The 18379-nt window shown below is 35.9% G+C and overlaps 1 protein-coding gene across 2 annotated transcripts in view; it reads right to left on the minus strand.

The window, feature by feature from the left end:
* NBAS (NBAS subunit of NRZ tethering complex) overlaps positions 1 to 18379 on the minus strand; it is a 159517-nt gene that overhangs the window by 77572 nt on the left and 63566 nt on the right. For both annotated transcript variants that reach the window (XR_008429863.1, XM_053937943.1), the window contains exons 33-40: positions 16136 to 16249; positions 15231 to 15388; positions 13791 to 13889; positions 7193 to 7360; positions 6507 to 6620; positions 6157 to 6280; positions 1103 to 1179; positions 438 to 575 (exon numbers count right to left, since the gene is read on the minus strand). Coding sequence is in view for 1 of the 2 variants with exons in the window: in XM_053937943.1 (XP_053793918.1) it covers positions 438 to 575; positions 1103 to 1179; positions 6157 to 6280; positions 6507 to 6620; positions 7193 to 7360; positions 13791 to 13889; positions 15231 to 15388; positions 16136 to 16249 (992 nt within the window). In the remaining variant the exon portion in view is untranslated. The remainder of the gene's footprint in view (positions 1 to 437; positions 576 to 1102; positions 1180 to 6156; positions 6281 to 6506; positions 6621 to 7192; positions 7361 to 13790; positions 13890 to 15230; positions 15389 to 16135; positions 16250 to 18379) is intronic.

The following is an 18379-nucleotide window of genomic DNA, read 5'->3' on the forward strand; positions in this document are numbered from 1 at the left end:
AAACTGAAATACAATCCAACACACCCTACGGGAGGCTATGGAAACTTTCTGAAAAGCACTGTTTTTGTTGAAATGGACTTCACTTTTCCTGGGAAGTACTACATTGCCTTGTACACCTTGTATTGCTACCTTGTATTGCAAGGTAACAGCACAAGCTATACTCATTAATGCTCAGTGCTTATAAGCTACTTTGAAGACTGATAGTGCTGTTACCTAAAAATGACACTTGATATTGTACTTCAAAAACTCTTCCACAAATTGTGAAGTACTTGTTTGTTTACAGCACTGTAGAAGAATAATTATGCATAACACAACAGGCTGCTCACAGTGTAAGTCAGATCAGCTCCTTGACAGGCTTAACTCATGTACTGGCTTTTTAGAATAGCTTTTATGCTGAACATTAATGAATGTAGCTTTAAAAAGAAAAGAGTACTAACCCTGTAGAGAGGGTGGCATTTGTCCTTGAAACATGGTGCCAAACGAGCATAGATCTGCAGGCTATAGTAATAACTTGCCAGCTGGAGAGATAACGCAGAATGTAATTGCTTTTCAAAGCATTTGTTGGCATCTACCACCTAGAAGAAAGAGAGAATTAATTTACATGAAAGAATTAGCAAGCACACAACATTAAGTGTACAAACTTTCTAAAAAGCTACTTGCTGTCATTTAGAAATAGCCCTATGTTTTTCTGGCACAGAAGTAAATCAGTAACCTCCACACATAAAGATAATTCTACATTATGGTGGTTTTTTCCCTCTTGCACAAATATCTATCCAAAACGTTCTTCCAACTACACTATTGCTGCTTCTGTACCACAAGGTTATTATCCAGATTTCTGAGTTAGACTTGTCAGTCTGGTGGACCAATTTCTATTTTAAGTAAGAAAACGTGTCTTTTCGCCAGTGCCATGTTCAATGGACCATCTAATGGCATTTGTTCACTTTCCTTTATAAGCACCAGCCCAATCTGAAAAAATGTGTATTAAAATGAATTTGAATATTTAAGATTTTAAAATCTTAAGGAAATGAAATTTGCTAATGGAATTCTGCTATGAATAGTCTTTCTTGGCAAAAACATACAAACAAAGTCCCTATCAGCATACCTGTGGCAGTGCAAGTAGATAGGCAAGAGACAAGGCTGCATCCTTGGGTAAAGCATCACTTGCCAGTTGTAGGAGAACTGCAACACAGAGGGAGCAGACACAAAGTTTGGATTACTGACCCACTTGGCCTTGAGAGCTAGCAAATTAAATGTTTTCAGGGTGATTATATTTTATTAGACACTAGCTTGAAGCACTCCAGACATACTTAATTAAACACTTATCAGTGCAATCCAGAAAGAGATAATATATAATTAAACTGCAGCACAGCTTTACCTTAACTTCCAGGCAAAGTGTTTGATGCATTAACAAAGAAGAATGAGATTATGCAGCAACAGATGCTAAATAAAGCCACCTGTACTGATTTCCACGAAAATATTTTGCTTGTAAAATTGATGAAGTAATGTAATGTTGTAAGGGTTCAAAGATACCAAGAAGAGGAATGATACAAAATATCTTCAAGCCTGAGCTCAAACTCCCTTATCGCTAAACACAACAAATCTTATTAAAAACTTCTGCCCTAATTAAAAATAAAAACAAAACGCCGCAAGTATCATAAGAAACATCACAACAAGGTTCTGCCACACACTAAAAACAAGTATCAGTACTACAGCAATTGAAATAAATTCATCAAAGGATAAGTATTCTGATTATAAACACATACACTTCTGGTAAAACTGACACAAAAATCACTTGCTTTTCCTACATTATGGATACCAAACTTGGGGGGAGGGATTGTTTCCATTGTTATCGATTATATTATTACTAATGTTATTAATAACAATATTATTTCAATAGGAAGAAGCCATCTTCCAGCAACTTACCACTTTGTTTATTTCAAGGAAGTCTCAAACACCTGTTTGTTAATTCCCACATTACAAAAACTCCTCTGCAGGGCAAGCTGGTAAAAAACCGATTACTTTACACACACTCCCACGTGAATTCTTTGTTACAAAGAATGACTTATAAAAGTCTTGAATGACCAATTACAATTTTAAGATTATCATTAATTTGCCATCAGCCTGAAGTGGATTTACATGCTGGCTCTCAGCCAGATACAAGCATGTGACAAGTCACCACAGAGGCTGCAACATAAGCCTGTCCAACAGCACCTATCCTTTACACTTCAAATAACTTTTACGGTGCTTCAGGCAGCTTCTTGCTGCTCACAGATTGTTTCTCCTACACTCTAAATAACCTGCATGCTGTCCAAGCAAAGACAGTAAGAACTCTGGAAATATTTGATAATAAAATCTTAATGAAAATTGCTGGGCTCCTCTTCTGATAACAAGCAGTTACTTTATGCATTCTTACACCCACCTCTAGTTAAACAGAAAAAAAAAAGGAAGGAGGAAGGAAGAGTTTCAGCTCTGCTCTCTTTCCCCTTTCTTTGAAGAATTAATGTTAGTAATATCTCTTGAATACACAATAAATGATGGGCTCTCTTCCAAATTAACATCCCCAACATGAGAACTAACACACTAGCAAGAAACTGTTCTTCACCATTAGGATAGCAATAATTACAAAGAACACAGACCAATACAGTGCCAGAAAACAATATGATTTTCTTCACACTTATGCATGAAGTGTGACACAATGGCATCCCAACTGCCAGAAGGTATCTAAGAAGAAAGAACTGCCTCTACTGTCATACCTTCCAAGAAAAAAAAAATCCCTCTGTACTGATCCAATAAATTTTCTGCATGCTAGTGTGTTCATGAAAGGTTTCCATGTACCCATACTTAGATGTGCACTTTACATACACACAAATAGGTGTATGCAAAAATAATTTCACACAGCTTTCTGTCTCCCAGTGAAGCCCCACAAGAATCCTCTGCAGTCTAACAGGGTTGAATTCAAATCACAGGCTCCAGACATTAGCAGGATGCCATTCAGTCCTGTCATGTATCCTCACAAAATTTACAGGAACATAATGTCATTTCAGACCACTGCCAAATCTGGAATTTGCCAAAGGGAATAGACATTACAGGGTTGGTAAACCAGGGAGGCAGGCAGTGACAAGCAAAATGCCAATGCTGCTGTCCCCCTGTTGTCCCACAAGCAGAACTTTCTCAGAGAAACACAAAAATATTTTGATTTTATAAATATTTTTGTTTCCTGTGCAAGTCTTTATGCCACAACCTGTTTGACAGGCTAAGTATTGAAAAAATGGTTTATTTGTGAAAATTGGAATTTCTCTATACCTAGAAAGTTTTCAACTCACTTTCAGTGGATTTTCCCCTGAAAAAATGCAAAAACTGCTTTGAGTCTTCAATTGTTCATTTAGCCCATGATAAAATCTCAATAAACTTAGAAGCATATACTGTAGTTAAACAGCCATATCTACAACTAACCACAAAATTATGGGGAACATTAAGGTATTGTTTGCTCTAAAACCCCTGAGGATTAATAGGTATGACTGATTGTCTTGGGTTTACTCTGAGTTTAGTGCCTAATCTGGTTAGAAGGACATACAACCATCTTTCAAATTGCATCTTCAACCTCCTGATCAATCCCTAAGGCCTATGGAGAAAGAAAACCCCAATCAAACAGAGATGCACAACACAGTCTCAGCCACACCAAGTCTGGGTGCACTAGCAGCCCACAGCTGAGGAAGGAGTGCTTTACAGGACCCAGGGAGATGAGAGTTACCATTTCCCTTGGAAATACTCAGTTTACCACCTACATCCAGATAGCAAGGACAAGAAAAGTCAAGGTCCAAGGCTTGTAACACTACCAAATCCATAAAAGCAGTAAAATATCTTGAGTTTTATTACAGAGGTTTTCAAGGCCAGTTGGATGGGGCTCTGAGTAACACGGTCTAGTGGAAGTCATCCCTGCCCATGGCAAGGGGTTGAAACGAGATGATTTTTAAGATTCCTTCCAACCATTCTACGATTCTATGATGTTGCACACTGTCTGTGGGAAAGGTGTTTAGCCAGTCTCTCACTCTGCACATGGCACTGTTACAGTAAACAATGTCTGATGGATACTCCAGCCTCTCCTAAGACAAAGTGCCGAGTACCATGAAGACTTCTTTGCTAAACTGCATCTCCCTCCAAGTTCTTCAGTTCTTTTGATGGAGTTGAAACCTGCTGCTGTTATCCGTCCTAGAAGACAGCTAGAAGCAAATAGCTGGGATTCAAACTTGTCAGCAAAATCAACTGAAATCTGTTATGCTTGCAGTTAGACCAGTGCAGTAGCTGACACCTCGTATCAGCATTCGAGTTTTGTATGGCAAAATGCTTCCAGGAATGTACAGGAAGCCTGAAAATGATAAAAATGCAGAATAACAAGTGGGATTCATATCTGTGTGATTCCTTAAACTTCAGCAGTGTGCTATCAATATATATATTTTCAATCTGCACAATCCTGAATGTGTTAACTCATCATAAAGACTTCCATGAGAACTGACAAAGCAAAGCAAAGCTTTAAAGGGGAAGAGGTGGGATACAATACCATTAACACAGGGCTAAACACACCACAAATAGTAAATTATTAACCCAATTATTTAGAGAAAGCTATGTTACATTAATGCTTAAGAATAGTTTACTGACTACCAAAAGGTGTAATACACAGAAGGACTGATGAGTCCAGAATAAACACAGCCCATTTTTCCAGAGGAAAATACAGAACTCTCAGAGCACAGCTGGAGGGACCCTTAAGTGAAACTAACTATAGAATACAAGCAGTGGAAGAGAAGTATTAAATGGCAGAAATTTTATTCTGCACACTTAAGAGGAAGGAGATAGATGCTCAAAAACTGAAGCTAGAATCTAAAATTTCTTTTCTTCTTCAAGAAAAAAGTTCCCAACATTGAAATTTCCATCTCAAAAGCAGCCACTGAATTGTAAACAATCAGTTACAATCACTCAAGTTTGAGCAGGAACTATTACCACAGATCTGCCAAGTAAATAATTTTCCCTAAGGAAGCATTAAATACCTTTTAATCCTTAATCCTTACCGCCCCTCCCCCTTAAGACACAGGAATCAAAGCTAAAGGCCTATGGGCATTCAGCATGCAACAAATGAGATTTTAAGTACTGATTTTAAAGGATTTTTTTTGCATTAAGAGTATGTAAAGAACAAAACACACACCCCCCCAATTTATACAAGCTGTTGCTAACCGTTTCTGATTCACAGTGCTGTTACATAGAACTACACAGGTTATCTGTACAAACTGTACCACATATCTCAAACTACTGAATCATATACTTGTAAGACAAATACGCTGGTTTTCATGAAACAGTTTGAGTAATGTGTAGCTTATGAAGAAAGCCTGTCTTGAAACTTCTCATATAGCAAATGATTTAATATACTCATTTTTCATGACAGAATTTACCATAAGCCAAGTATAATACGTATATCTTCCTTCAAAAGACACTAACAGCATGTAATATTTAAACAGTTAATTTCTTACACCAGCAGGAGACATCCAAAAGGAAAGAAAAACAACCACAGGTGTTTTTTTGTTGTTCATCTTTTTTTTATAAAGTGAAATTGTTTCAGTTAAAAAATTATTAAATATAACCTCTACCGTGTAGACATTTCAGAAGAAGACAGAAAGTTCTGATAATTCCAGAAGCTGTAGTTAAGCATTAATTGGCAAATAAAATACTACAATGAACCTGCAGTATTGAAACCTGGATAACAGTGGCACAGAATCTGAACAACTGAATATGCAGGCATACAGAGAAGAAACTCACACTGGCTTGCAAATTCCCATTACCTATACATGGTAATATTCAGGAAACCTTCAACAACTCCTCCTATCGTTACCAACCCCCAAATAACACTTTCTGGTTATTTAAAAAGGACTTTCATTTTTCTAGTCTTTGCTGAGCAACTCCTCTTAAAGTCACCAATTCCATTGAAAACTCTGCAGTTACTTCTGACAAGACTTCTTACCAACAAGAGCCATTGAACCAGATCACAATTCATGCAAAACACGCAGACAATACTTCAGATAGTTCTGTGCAACTTTCCATAATTAAACCCACCCACAGACACTTCTATATTTACTATATATGGAGTGCATGTATACAATATGTCCATACCTTCTGTAGTTGGAAGTAGGTCTTTTCCTTCACTCTTTGTTTCTGCGAGTTTCCCTGTTCTCAGCAACACTTCTGCAAAGCTTTCCAAAGAATTGTTCTGGTATGTTCCATAGCTGACTTCAGGCTGGAAGTAAAAAGACAACCGACACATGCACTCTGCACCTGCATTTTTATTTGGATCACTTGCATCACATGCAGCTCCTTACCTCATTTCCTCTATTTGCTTTCCTTTGTTTAATTCTGTTTCTTTTTTTTTTTCTACTATGGCACAGAATATAATCAAAAACTCTGTATTTTCAATTGATATAAGATCTCAACAAAAACTCTGGACTTCTATAACTGTAACTTACTTCTGCAACATATGGATCATCAATTAGAGACTCATAAAATGGATGACAGCCTTGTTTTTCCACAGTAGCATTTTCTCCAGACCCACTTTTTAATACATCTCCAAATTCTTGGCCCTGGGAAAAACAAGTATAGTTGATCCTAGTTGTAAAAAAAGCTCATAAAAATGCTGTAAACACTATGCAGAAGGGAAACAACTGTAAATGAAAAGATTGAATTCAGTGGGGAGCAACAAAGGAGTCATCTTACATACAGTCTGAATGAAGTCCAGTATTCTTAAAAAAGGAAAGAGAATCATGTTCAAAAGTAGTATCACAGAAAATAGTGGCACAAACATTATAGAAAAGTCACTGAAACAGAGAAAGTAGAAACAAGAAACTGCAAAGGAATAGCTTTGAATACAAGATGACAGTATTTAAAGAGTGGGCTTTACTGTGCTTTGTTCCCCAAAGTTTTGAAGTTCTGCCAAATTTCAATTAGGCCTTTGCTAAGAAAACAGGAGAAAACAGACTAGAAAACAGCTTTAGACCCCTTCCTTCACTGGAATTTCCTTGCAAACAGTCCCATGATATCTGTAGTTTGTTTACTGATTTGAGGGTTCAGCTATCAGGTCCTAACAGGAGTTGAGTTATTATACCAATGTATCACAAATGTCTAAACATCTGGGGACACATCAGCAATCCCTTACATGTAATGGTCGCAGATAAGTTAAGGATCTCTTCCACCACTGCCCATCACTGACAGCATGCAGCATGGCCTTGGTAGTCAGAGTTGTGTTGGACAACACCTTCATGGTTTTGGATGTCGTCCAGTACAACAAATCGGCAGACTGGCCAGAGGAGACGCTGGTTTCATCCTGTGACATATCCAACACACAATGCAGGGGGGTTAGGCTCCTGCTATAATTAGGTTAGTGACCTAAAGCCAAACAAATGCATTTGAGTTCAGACACACTGTATTAATAACACATTTGAATGACCATTAATTAATTCAGGCAGCAGCTGCCAAAAATAAGCAAACGACAAAAAGTGATTTAGGAGTTTCACTGTGAAGTAAGCGGTGTGATCAGCAGAACATTTGGCCCCTTGCTCAGTTATGTGAGCATAACAGACAGCACTAGTTTTAATTCCAAAGTTTATAATGACAATGTTCTACATAAATGTTGAATGTTACCACTAAAATAATCACCTCTCTACAAACATGAGGACTGAGTATAATAAAGTTAATCTTCAGTAATTCAAGAAAGCTGATACTAGAGAAAATCTTATATTTTTACAGAGGTAGCATTAATTAAGTTGAATTCTCAATAGGGGAAATGGTAGAGATGTAAATATACATCTCTAGACCAACTGATTAAGTATCATCAAGTTTTGTAATTCTGCAGCTGGCACACAAAATACTGAAAAAACAGCCAGCCTGAAAGACTACAAGAATCCCAGCCTTTTCTCAATCAAAAACTGCTTCTGCAATACATGCATATATACCTTCACTTAGTATGAACTCACATATAACTCCATTCTTGAAAGTAGAGACATGTTCCACAAATGGGGCTCCCTATACCAGCTCTTCCTATGTAAAGCATTTAAATAACACCCAGAACATGCTGTCTGACCTGGGTTATTCCAGTTCTCTTAGGTTTGTGTTACTTGCATGCTTTACAATGCATGTATATTATTCATAAACATATAATTAGCATACTGAGGTAAACACACACTGTTTTCATAACAAAAACCAAATATTTTCCTCCATATAGCAAACTTTAACAGCCATACATTTATCTCTAACAATGCTACTATTAATTTCACCATACACTGAATTATATTGAAACAGAAAAATTCTACCAGTAAAATTGCATGGGAAGTATTAGTTTACGACTTACTAATTCATGACAAAACCTCAAACATGAGAGCCAAAGGATGCCAAGTTATGCTGAAGAGAAATACATCCCACTGTAACCTCAGAAGAAAAACGTATCAGCTTCAAGGAGGTAGAATTTCATGTAGAAAACCTTATTTTTAGTACCTTTTACTATAATGTACAGTAAATTACTGCCTCAAGCTGACCACTGAAGTAGCAGGTTCATCTTAAGTCCTCCTACAGCACTTGTTTTAATCTTTTCTGAAATCATATTGTGCATTTCACAGATGCACCACTAATGAATCAACTGGCTAAAGTGGGAATTTCAGCTCTCGCTTCACCACATTGCCATGTACATGCCAAGTACAACCTGTCAGAATTTTTGCTGCTCTGAAAAATTAAAACCAACTGAAAATCCTATGTCTGGTGCCCTGGGGGGAGAATTTCTTGTTCATGTGCTTTTTAAACAAACCATTTTAAGTACTTAGTAAGACAATTTCTTGTAATTTATTTTAAATGCTACATACAGAATACTAATTCCTCTCTGCCACCATTTTCAAGTAGATGCTGCGACACATCTAGCTGATTTTTCATGGAGGAAAAATAAACCAACACTAAACCAAACTAAAACAGAACGAGAAAAAATCATCCCACCCAAGTTGTCAACTGCATTTGAGCAAAGCACTTTTCTTTAAATCAGCTTCCTTCAGCAGTATGAAAACTAATGAGCTAACCTGTATGCAGGTGTTAATGCTTATGGCACTACTGCTATCAGATAAACACTACTGACTTTTGTTTAAAAATAATTTCACTCTTACAAGTAATTACAGTTTTTTCAGCAAAAATAGAAATTCTGTTTTCTGAGAAGCCATTTTACTCTGTACCTGGAGCAGCAACACTTACTGGTTACAACTTTTTGCTATCTCAAATCAGTCTCTCACAAAAGAAGTTATTTCTTAAATAATGATGGAGATCTCATCTCAAAAACCAACTTTAATTGTATGATTTAATTGTATATTTAGGGAGAAGTTATATTTTGGGGGTTCTGAGAGGTGTTTGAGAGAAATTATTTTCTTCTATCAATTCTTCCTGACATCCGTTATAGAGTAAGCACTTCTGATTAAAATCAAAATAATAATGGCAACAACTTATTAAATAGCAGCCAAATTACCAGATTGAAAATCTGCTTGAATCTAAATGGTATAAAAAAAGACAACAAATAAATTCTGATTTATCATGTTACTCTAAAATAACAGCTAAAATATTTATATAAAAATATACAGCATATCTTTATGTTTATATACACCCTTGCTCCTACATACCCTTATATAATTCCAAACAGTCTAATGTGAGAGGACAAATAACAAAGCCAACTGTTTTTGAGACAAGCCACACAAGAGACAGTAATAAATCAGAACAACAGCAGCATGGGTTTTAGGATTGGTTTTAGTCCTTAATGACAATTAGTCAAGGTGCAAGGATTAAAACTTGCAAAGACCATACACTGCATACACTTTTTATGTTAAGAATCATTTTATGTCAAAACTATGAAGGAAACGAAATGAGATAGAACAGAGTCTGCCCAAAAACAGAGCATCACACATTAGGTCTTCCTTTTCCCTTTTTGGTACTTCCATTGCCAAACAGGAATTTAAAATAGTTTCTTTTAAATACATATTAATGTAGAACCTACTTGCATTTTTTTGTGCCTTGGAGGGTTTTATATCAGGGATTTTTAGGTTTTTTTTCAATGTCTGTTACAGCTATGAACCACTGGAAGTAAAAACTCCAGTCCTGCAATGATAAACCAGACTCTAAATGAGAGATTATGGAAAAGATTCAGCTCAAGGTGACAACACTAATATTCAAGAGTCACTGAATGTCCAGGGCCATCACTGGAAAAAAAGAAGTAACCCAGCCTTAAGCAGACACAATGCATTTGATTCAGCTGCTGAAACACAGCCTTTGATGACTGCCTGAGATACACAGCAGTAATGAAGACAGCTGCTTAACAACTGCAGATCTGACAGAGACATTTTGGAGCAGCAGCTAAAGGACAAGAGCATAACTGATCATGACTATCTAATCATTTCTAACCAGCTGTGATAACAACGTGTGACCTACCAATTTAATGTAAACAAACATTTTAAGAGACCCTGTCTTTTCCCAGATACAGTGCCTGGTAAAACTGGAAAAGCAAAGACACTAAAGCTCTATTAATCAGGAATTTTCTTTTCTTTAAGAAGCCTTTAAGAAAATCATTCTTATAATTTGAACATATTAATTTCTCCTCTAGAAAATACATGTAATTTTCAGTCAAGAGTTCATTTTTAAAAAACTTCAAACTTAATTTCTCTTGGGTTATGTGCCATGTAACAGTAATTATGCTTCCACATTCAGATATGTAAAAAATAATGATTTCTAACAGATGTAAACATAATTTAAGTATTATGCAGATTTAATAAATTCAGATTTAACTCACAAGGCAACTGATTAATATTGTTTTGTGATTATACACAACACAGCATCTCATATCTAAGCATTTTATTTGAATTTAATAATTTTACTATTAGTATTCTGAAAGGCTTTTCATTAATCAAGAGCTTAATCTTCTCCTCAAGATATTTTGGTTGAGAAGCACAAGACTAGTTTTTTTAGGCATTTGTAGCACACACAAGTAAAAAGAATGACAAAGTAAGAAGGATGAGGATTGTTGAAACTTAACATTTTGCTTAAAAACAATCTGGCACACTGGAATCATGATAGCTTCCACAGCATAACTTCTCAAATAGATTCCATGAGTTCAAACAACAGTGACAAGCTGACACAAAGCTTGTGCAAATGCACTAGCTCCTACAGAATAATGATGTGCAGCTTTATCACAGCATTCATTAATTTCTTTAGAGCAGGACCACCAAAAACTTGGAGAAAAGTTATGCTGAAGTCAATATGACAGGAGTATTAAATGAACCATTTCTAAGCAGTCTATGATATTTATAGCCAGCTCCTATCAAGATTTCTGCAAGTTTTAGGGGAAATAATTTGGTGGAAAAATTGAATGAAAATGAAATTATTTCAGAAATTACTAGGGAAGAGTTCGCCAAGAGAAAGTTGATGAAAAAGTACGACCAGCTGGTGATGTTGGTTGACGTAAAGGGAAGAAATGGTAGTGGAGACTAAAAATTCAATGCTAGACAAAAGTAAGAGGGATATAAAATGTCACTAAAGGTTTGAAAAGCAGAAGTGTTGTTATTATCCTTTGAAAAGCAAAAGTGAGTTACAGATAGGTATTTTGAATGCAATAGAAAAAGGGACGTCCAAACACATGTATGCCAGACCTTAATCAAGTCAAGGATAAGAAACACTTAGAGCATCAATTTGAAAAGGCATCAGTAAATGAGAAAAAACATTTGTCAATTCCCTGAAATAAGGATTCTGTAAGTTAATCAGAATGTAAGTGAAAATGAAAGGAATACAAGAAAAGGGAAAAAGATCTTCTAACTTGCTTTTTTTTTCTTTAAAGAAACTAAAATTCTGTGCAAGACAATGAAGGTGAAGCACAGGGAATTAGATGAAGTGTGACTACAAGGATTGCAGTTATGGGATTCAGTGAAGTCAGAAAAACTGGGTTATTGAATATATTGCTTTTCTAACACTGCAGATGTTTGTAACAAAGGAGAAGTTATACAGTGAGTAAATTTTTGGCTATGTATCCTCCTGTGTCATTCCAAGAAATGAAAAAAAATATAAATCCCTATTAAGTCAACTGGGAGATAACAAAAGGAAAAAATTAGCAAATATCCAGAACTTCATTTCCTCTAAAATATGACATGCCAAGGAGCCTGAAACACGACATACCAAGGAGCCTTATTAAAGAAAATACACCTCAGTGCAGCAACACACGAATTTGCCAGGTCAATTGTCTATCTACTTGGAATTCTAAAGAGACAATCAACCACAGCTAAGTGGGGTGGGGAAATGAAAGCTATATTGGAGAAATTTTTGAATGTCAATTTTCCAGCATAATGAAAATTGCTTCCAATATGCAAACTGAAATGATAGCAAAGTTAATTAGTGAGTTTACTCAACTCTGATAAAGCTTTGAATAAATTTCTGAATCATTTATATGCATGTCTAATTGTTCTGCCACAATATATTACAACAGCACATGAAAGGTGATGCATGACAAATTTTTATAGATATTAAAATATTGTAAACATATGCATCCACACCCATATCAAATTTATTAACATCTACTTAATCACCTCCCACTCAGAGAGATGTATCTATGGATTTCCAGAAAATAAAATGCATTTGTGCTAGTGAAACAGACCTGTTCTTCATATTGATGATTCTGACAGACACAAAATGTTTGGCCCTCTTCCTCTGAATACTGTTTGTAGTGCTATTTTACCTTCCTGTCATTTATTTTATATATATGCAAATACATACATCTACATGTATGTCTATATAGGCATGTATATACATACATATACATGCACGTGTGTATTTATACACACATATACACATGTACATACATAAAAACCATACATAAAATATGGACATATACTCCAAGGAGGCTGGAACTCTCATAATTTCTCAAAAAGCCACCCTATGCAAAATGAACCTTTTCTTTCTTTCTTTCCTTCCCTCTTTCACCACACCCTTTTAATCTCCTCTTTCTTGTATTTCTTTAAGGCTTTTGATCCCCTAGATTTATTTATCACTCACGTATTTCATTAAACAAAACACAGAGAAAAGAATAAATTAAATATAGAATTTTCCATTTCAAAGAGTGTGAAAAAAATTCCTGTTTTCATAACTAGATAAATAATTACATCTTCTTTAACGAGAGAAAAGTACTTGCAATTGTACATATACAGACATAAAATAATAGACATAAAAGCAGAAAGAATAATAGACTACTTGTTTCCTGTTGTCCTGCCTGTGGAACACTCAATGTTCCTTCTTACACATAAAAATAATTTCACATGCAATGTATGAACATTATAAAGTAACAAGTGATAAACTTTACGATGCACAGAACTAAGGAGAAAAGTAAGTTTAATTAAAACCTTTTTTTTGTTAAATATGTATTTCAGATTTAAAATTGTTTTGCAAATGGGACAGATTTAAAAAAAAAAAACTAAACCAATATAGCTGTCTATTTTAATGTAAGGTTTTTTTCACTTTTCTTGTCTCTGGGTTTATGTTTTTTTCCAATGGTGCCAAGACTGTAGGAAAAAGCAACTAAAAATGAGAACAAAGTATAAATACACAAGCAAAACCTTGAAGTTAATCTAACAACAGAAAGTACTTTATGTCTAATGTTGCTCATTCTATCTAGGAAGCAGACAGAGGTTGCTAAAAACTCAAATTCCGTTCTTCAGAGTAATGTACAACAAAGTTATTATTACATTAAAACTTACCTCTGTGTCCTTTGTGATCAACAAAGAAGGCCCAGAGATACAGGAATTCTCACGTCCTTCAGAAGGAAGAAACTGGTAATTCACAGCCTGATAAAGAATCTATAAACAGGAAATAATTATTATCTTTTGCCAGTCAAATAAGCCAAAGAAAGAATTATTACTTATTTCAGAGGAAATCCAAAAAACTGACATAAGGGCTTCCATGATAGAACAGGGGGCAGAAGAAGATGCAAAGAAGAAAACAGCATTCCTGACATCCTCTCACTGTTGGAGTCGCTAGACAAAATTACCTTCCCTTCTCTGTGAATTTTGTGCAGTGTTTTTCTCACAATCTAAGATTTTTTTTTTAACATTAAGTACTGTGCTGTACAGTGTAGAGTAAAGAAATGTCATGAAAACATATGTTATCTGAACTGAGACTCTGAGGCATTGGGCAGCTCCACAAAGACAAGTGTTTCACAGGACAGCGGCTTTGTGAGCAGAAGTTCTGCACAGAACTTCCACCTTCACACGTTGCTTGTATTCTCACAGACACTTCTATTCAGGGGATTTTTTAAGGAAAAGGCTATACACTTGCAACTGCCTTAATCAGGCTGCACATGTACTGTAGCTATGACTCTCTTCTCCCCCATTCTTACATTCTGTGTCCAAAGACCTCTAAGACGTTTCCATTACACAATTATAAATCTAAGAACACTGTGAACTCTTAAACAACTAAGACAATTATGAAGTCAAACAAGTCATAGTATGTAGGCCAAGCCACAATTACAGCGAACAGAAATTTAACATTTTGACAACCTAAATTACTGCCCTTCAATTTCAAATAAAACTTTTGCTATGTCACCTTGACATAAGTTGTATTTAAATGCCACAGTTACGTGTTCTCACATATATACTGCAATCAGCTCAACACCTAACATGTGATTCTATCAAGTCAGTCATTGCAGAGTTAATAAAGATTGCTCAGACACAAAGCTTCTTGCAGCTGTTAAAACATCATTGAAATCTGTGAGAAAATAATTTCATTGCATATTGGGTAAAGACCATAAAAATCATAGAATAAATTCTCAATAGACATTTATGTGGGCATTTAATGAAGTTGCATTACAAACTATAAATACCTGGTAAATACTTTAAAATTTCATCAACTGCATTTTTAAATAAAATCAGTTTAAATCAGGCAATCAATAAAGAAATTAAAAGTACTAAAGATAGAAAACACAAGTGCACTCGCACTTCAGAAACCAATTCATCACACAAAACTGCTTAGAAAGAGACCTCATTTGCTGAAATAGAACAGTGAAAGTAGAAGAGCAGAGCAAAAAAAATATGAACATACTGGAGGGTAGAACTTAAAGGAACAAACTTGAAAATGAGCCCAAGTCCCCTTTACTTTGGTAGGCACCAAACTTTGATGAAAGCAGCTCCAGAATCAGGTACCTGGGTTTGCAATGAGCTGCTCACTGCCAGCAGTGCCTCTATGGCGCAGGGGGGACAGTGTGTCAGAGCAAAGGCCATGAGCTCCTGGCGCATCCCCAGGTCCTGGTAGCCTTCTGACTGCCCCAGCTGACTGCACACTTCCCAGCTTTTAGAATAGCCTACAAAGGAACACAAAACAGACTTCCTATCACAGGTGAAAGGAAGATGCTTAATTCTTATTGGATGAGATAAAGAAGGGCATGTGGTATTCCAGTCAAGGCTTAACATGCCCTGAAAAAGGAACCATAAAGGCTCCATAAAACAGAGCTGTAGGTCAACTTTAGACTGACCAAATACTTAAAAGACTAATTTTTATCATATTGTAGATAAAAATAAAACAGGCATCTCTAAGCTTACATCCTGTATTTTTACATATTACAATAAGAAAATCATCATTCATTTCAGTGCATGATACTGAACACCTTACTGGAGTGGCTGTATTTCCTTTACCTGCACTCATACTGTCACATACACAAATCATATAAACAGCACAAATATATAAATACCTTAAGAGTTTTGATAGAAAGGTAGAGTTCTAAAAGACTTGCACTTTCCTGCTAGCTGCAGTCACAAGGTTTTACCTATCTGAGAGGGATACAGTGTGGAAAGAAGTAGAAATTGTGGCTCCCAGAGGCATACAGAAAAGCTCCCTGAGGTTACTATCCAGTAGTTCAGTACAGACTTATTCCATGCAGTATTTGCTGTTTGTGTCTCTATTCAATGCCAGTGCACTTCCACTAACAAGATCTAAATGCTATTTTAATGAAATTGAATAATCTGAAGTACCACACCTCACAATAAGACCAAAGTCACAACACAGATTTCCACCTCCATCACCTCATGCATTTGTTATTTATTCACTTCACCTGTGGCCATGAGCTCCTGGCAATGCATACTAGCTGCTTTGTAGTCCTGGAAACTGAGAGCCTGTTCCACTAAAAGGATTAAAACTTGACCTTTTCTTTCCATCTGATCATCTCCTGTAAGAAAAAAAATCAAACTTTTTATTAGTTAATTGGAATTAACTTAAGCTTGCCACTTTATTTCTTAAAAATTAACTATATACCACAACATGAAAAGCCCCTCTTGAAACTGAAACAAAAATAAAATTATCTGTGTTTTCCTGAAGGAAACAATAAAAGGAGTTAGTATTTTAAAAAAACATTGGCACCATAGCTTGCAAAAAAACCCAAACCAATTAGCATGTTATGTCAAGGTTAAAAAAAAGGTGGTTTTGAAAACTGTATTTATGTGTTGGCCAAAGGATCAAAACTGATATTTAAGCTAAGTGACATATAAATCAAAATCCTGACACTGAAAAAAAATAAAGTCTATGTACTGTAATAGAAGAAAAGAATTGAAATGTTTGTTTTCTTATAATATACAAAGGCCCATTTTAAACTGCCACTTCATGGCTCTAAATAATGCACATCTAAAGATGCAGAAAATGTAAGCATCTAAAAATCTGTAACCTCATAAATTGAGTGAGTAGAACTGAAACTACTTTTTCCATACCATACATCCATCTCAGTCACCAGACCTTCTGGACAATGCCTCTTCCACTAGCTATGAATCAAAAGTTACACTTCAGACACTATTGAAGCCTTCTGACTTAAGTTTCATCAAGAATCTTTGCAGAAAAATGTCCTGACATTAATTTTAATAGATAAACATTCACAGATGAAAATCTAATGAGACAGCTCTTCTCCATCTCAAAGCCACTTAAAGTCAATACAAATAACACTTATACCTGTCACCCTTTTCTAGTCATCTATAATTTTAAAGCTTTTTTCAATTTAGAGTGAACAATTTGCTGGCATTAGTTTGTCCAGTCTTGTGCTCAAAACACTATGTATGTCCATGTACTCTATGAGAAGGTGACAAAACACACACAGGAAAAATAAACCACTAATTTAGGAAAGAATTTTTAGAATAAAAACAAGCAGATTTTTTAAATGCAAGTTTCTTGCTCATGCTTCTCCTCTATTATTAAAAGCAATTTTATGCAGTCAGTGTTGTTACAATAATTTGAAAAGGGCATTGGTTTATGAAACTGTATTACTACAACTTGTGAAATGCAAATATTTCAGAAGGTTAAATCAGATCCCGTTTCGAAAACCATTTAAAGAGTACATGCTCTTAAATTGCATAGCTGTTATTTTTAGCTCCACTTTGCAGATCCATCACCACGGACAAAGCAAATTTCTTTTTAAAGCTTTCTCAAAAGGAAAGCTGTAGCAGTTGCACTACAATGACATTCAGGCAAGTGAAGTTACCCTAATTACTGAACTCAATCAAGGCTCCCCTAATCCCTGCACATCATGACTAACTCAGCTGGGAGAACAGGTTAGCTTCCCATATTTTATCTTCCAGCCTCCTGCTCAATATACTGCTCAATGCTGCAAATTAATCACATTCAAGGCTCTCCTGTTGCAAAATTATGCCCTCTGGAACCTGGGAACCTCTCATTCAGGCAAAAGCAATTACAGATGACAAAGAGGTGCTTCTATCCTCACAAGCTAAATGTGAACTGTCATTTCTCTAAGTGAGGGACACGTACTTGCCACTCACCTCCTGATGCCCACTTCACCCTGACAGCTTGACTTCCTACAGAGAGTTCTGACTAAGTAGCAGACACAAAGGAAAGTCAAGAGAAACAATCAAACTATTACCCCTCAGATTTCAGGCAAAATAATCACTGCAAGTTATGTCCACTTAAAAATCAGTGGGACTGAGGAAAGAAAGGAAGAACATTTGGACCAAGAAATGGTTTCTTTAACTGTGCTTGAGCAGCTGTATGGTATCAAATCCCCCATCCCCAATGTTTCAGCCAAGGACCTCTGGTCCTGAGGATATATCTCTGCATGTTTTACAAAAGCACAAGTGTAAAAATAAAAGGATAACTCACTGACACTTCCATTAGCTTGGCACTCACTGTTATGGCAGAGAACAACCACTGGCTCCAGTGTTACTCAGTGAATCCCTGAGTGAAGCCCTTTTCCACACACCTTTCATTAACCATGCAGGGGCTGATAATGTTCACTGCTGCAGTTTAGTCGTCGTCTTCTATTCAGACATAGAAAAACTCACTGCTTCAGCTTTGTAACACA

The sequence above is a fragment of the Vidua chalybeata genome, chromosome 3, assembly GCF_026979565.1.
Source record: "Vidua chalybeata isolate OUT-0048 chromosome 3, bVidCha1 merged haplotype, whole genome shotgun sequence".
Classification (NCBI taxonomy): Eukaryota; Metazoa; Chordata; class Aves; order Passeriformes; family Viduidae; genus Vidua; species Vidua chalybeata.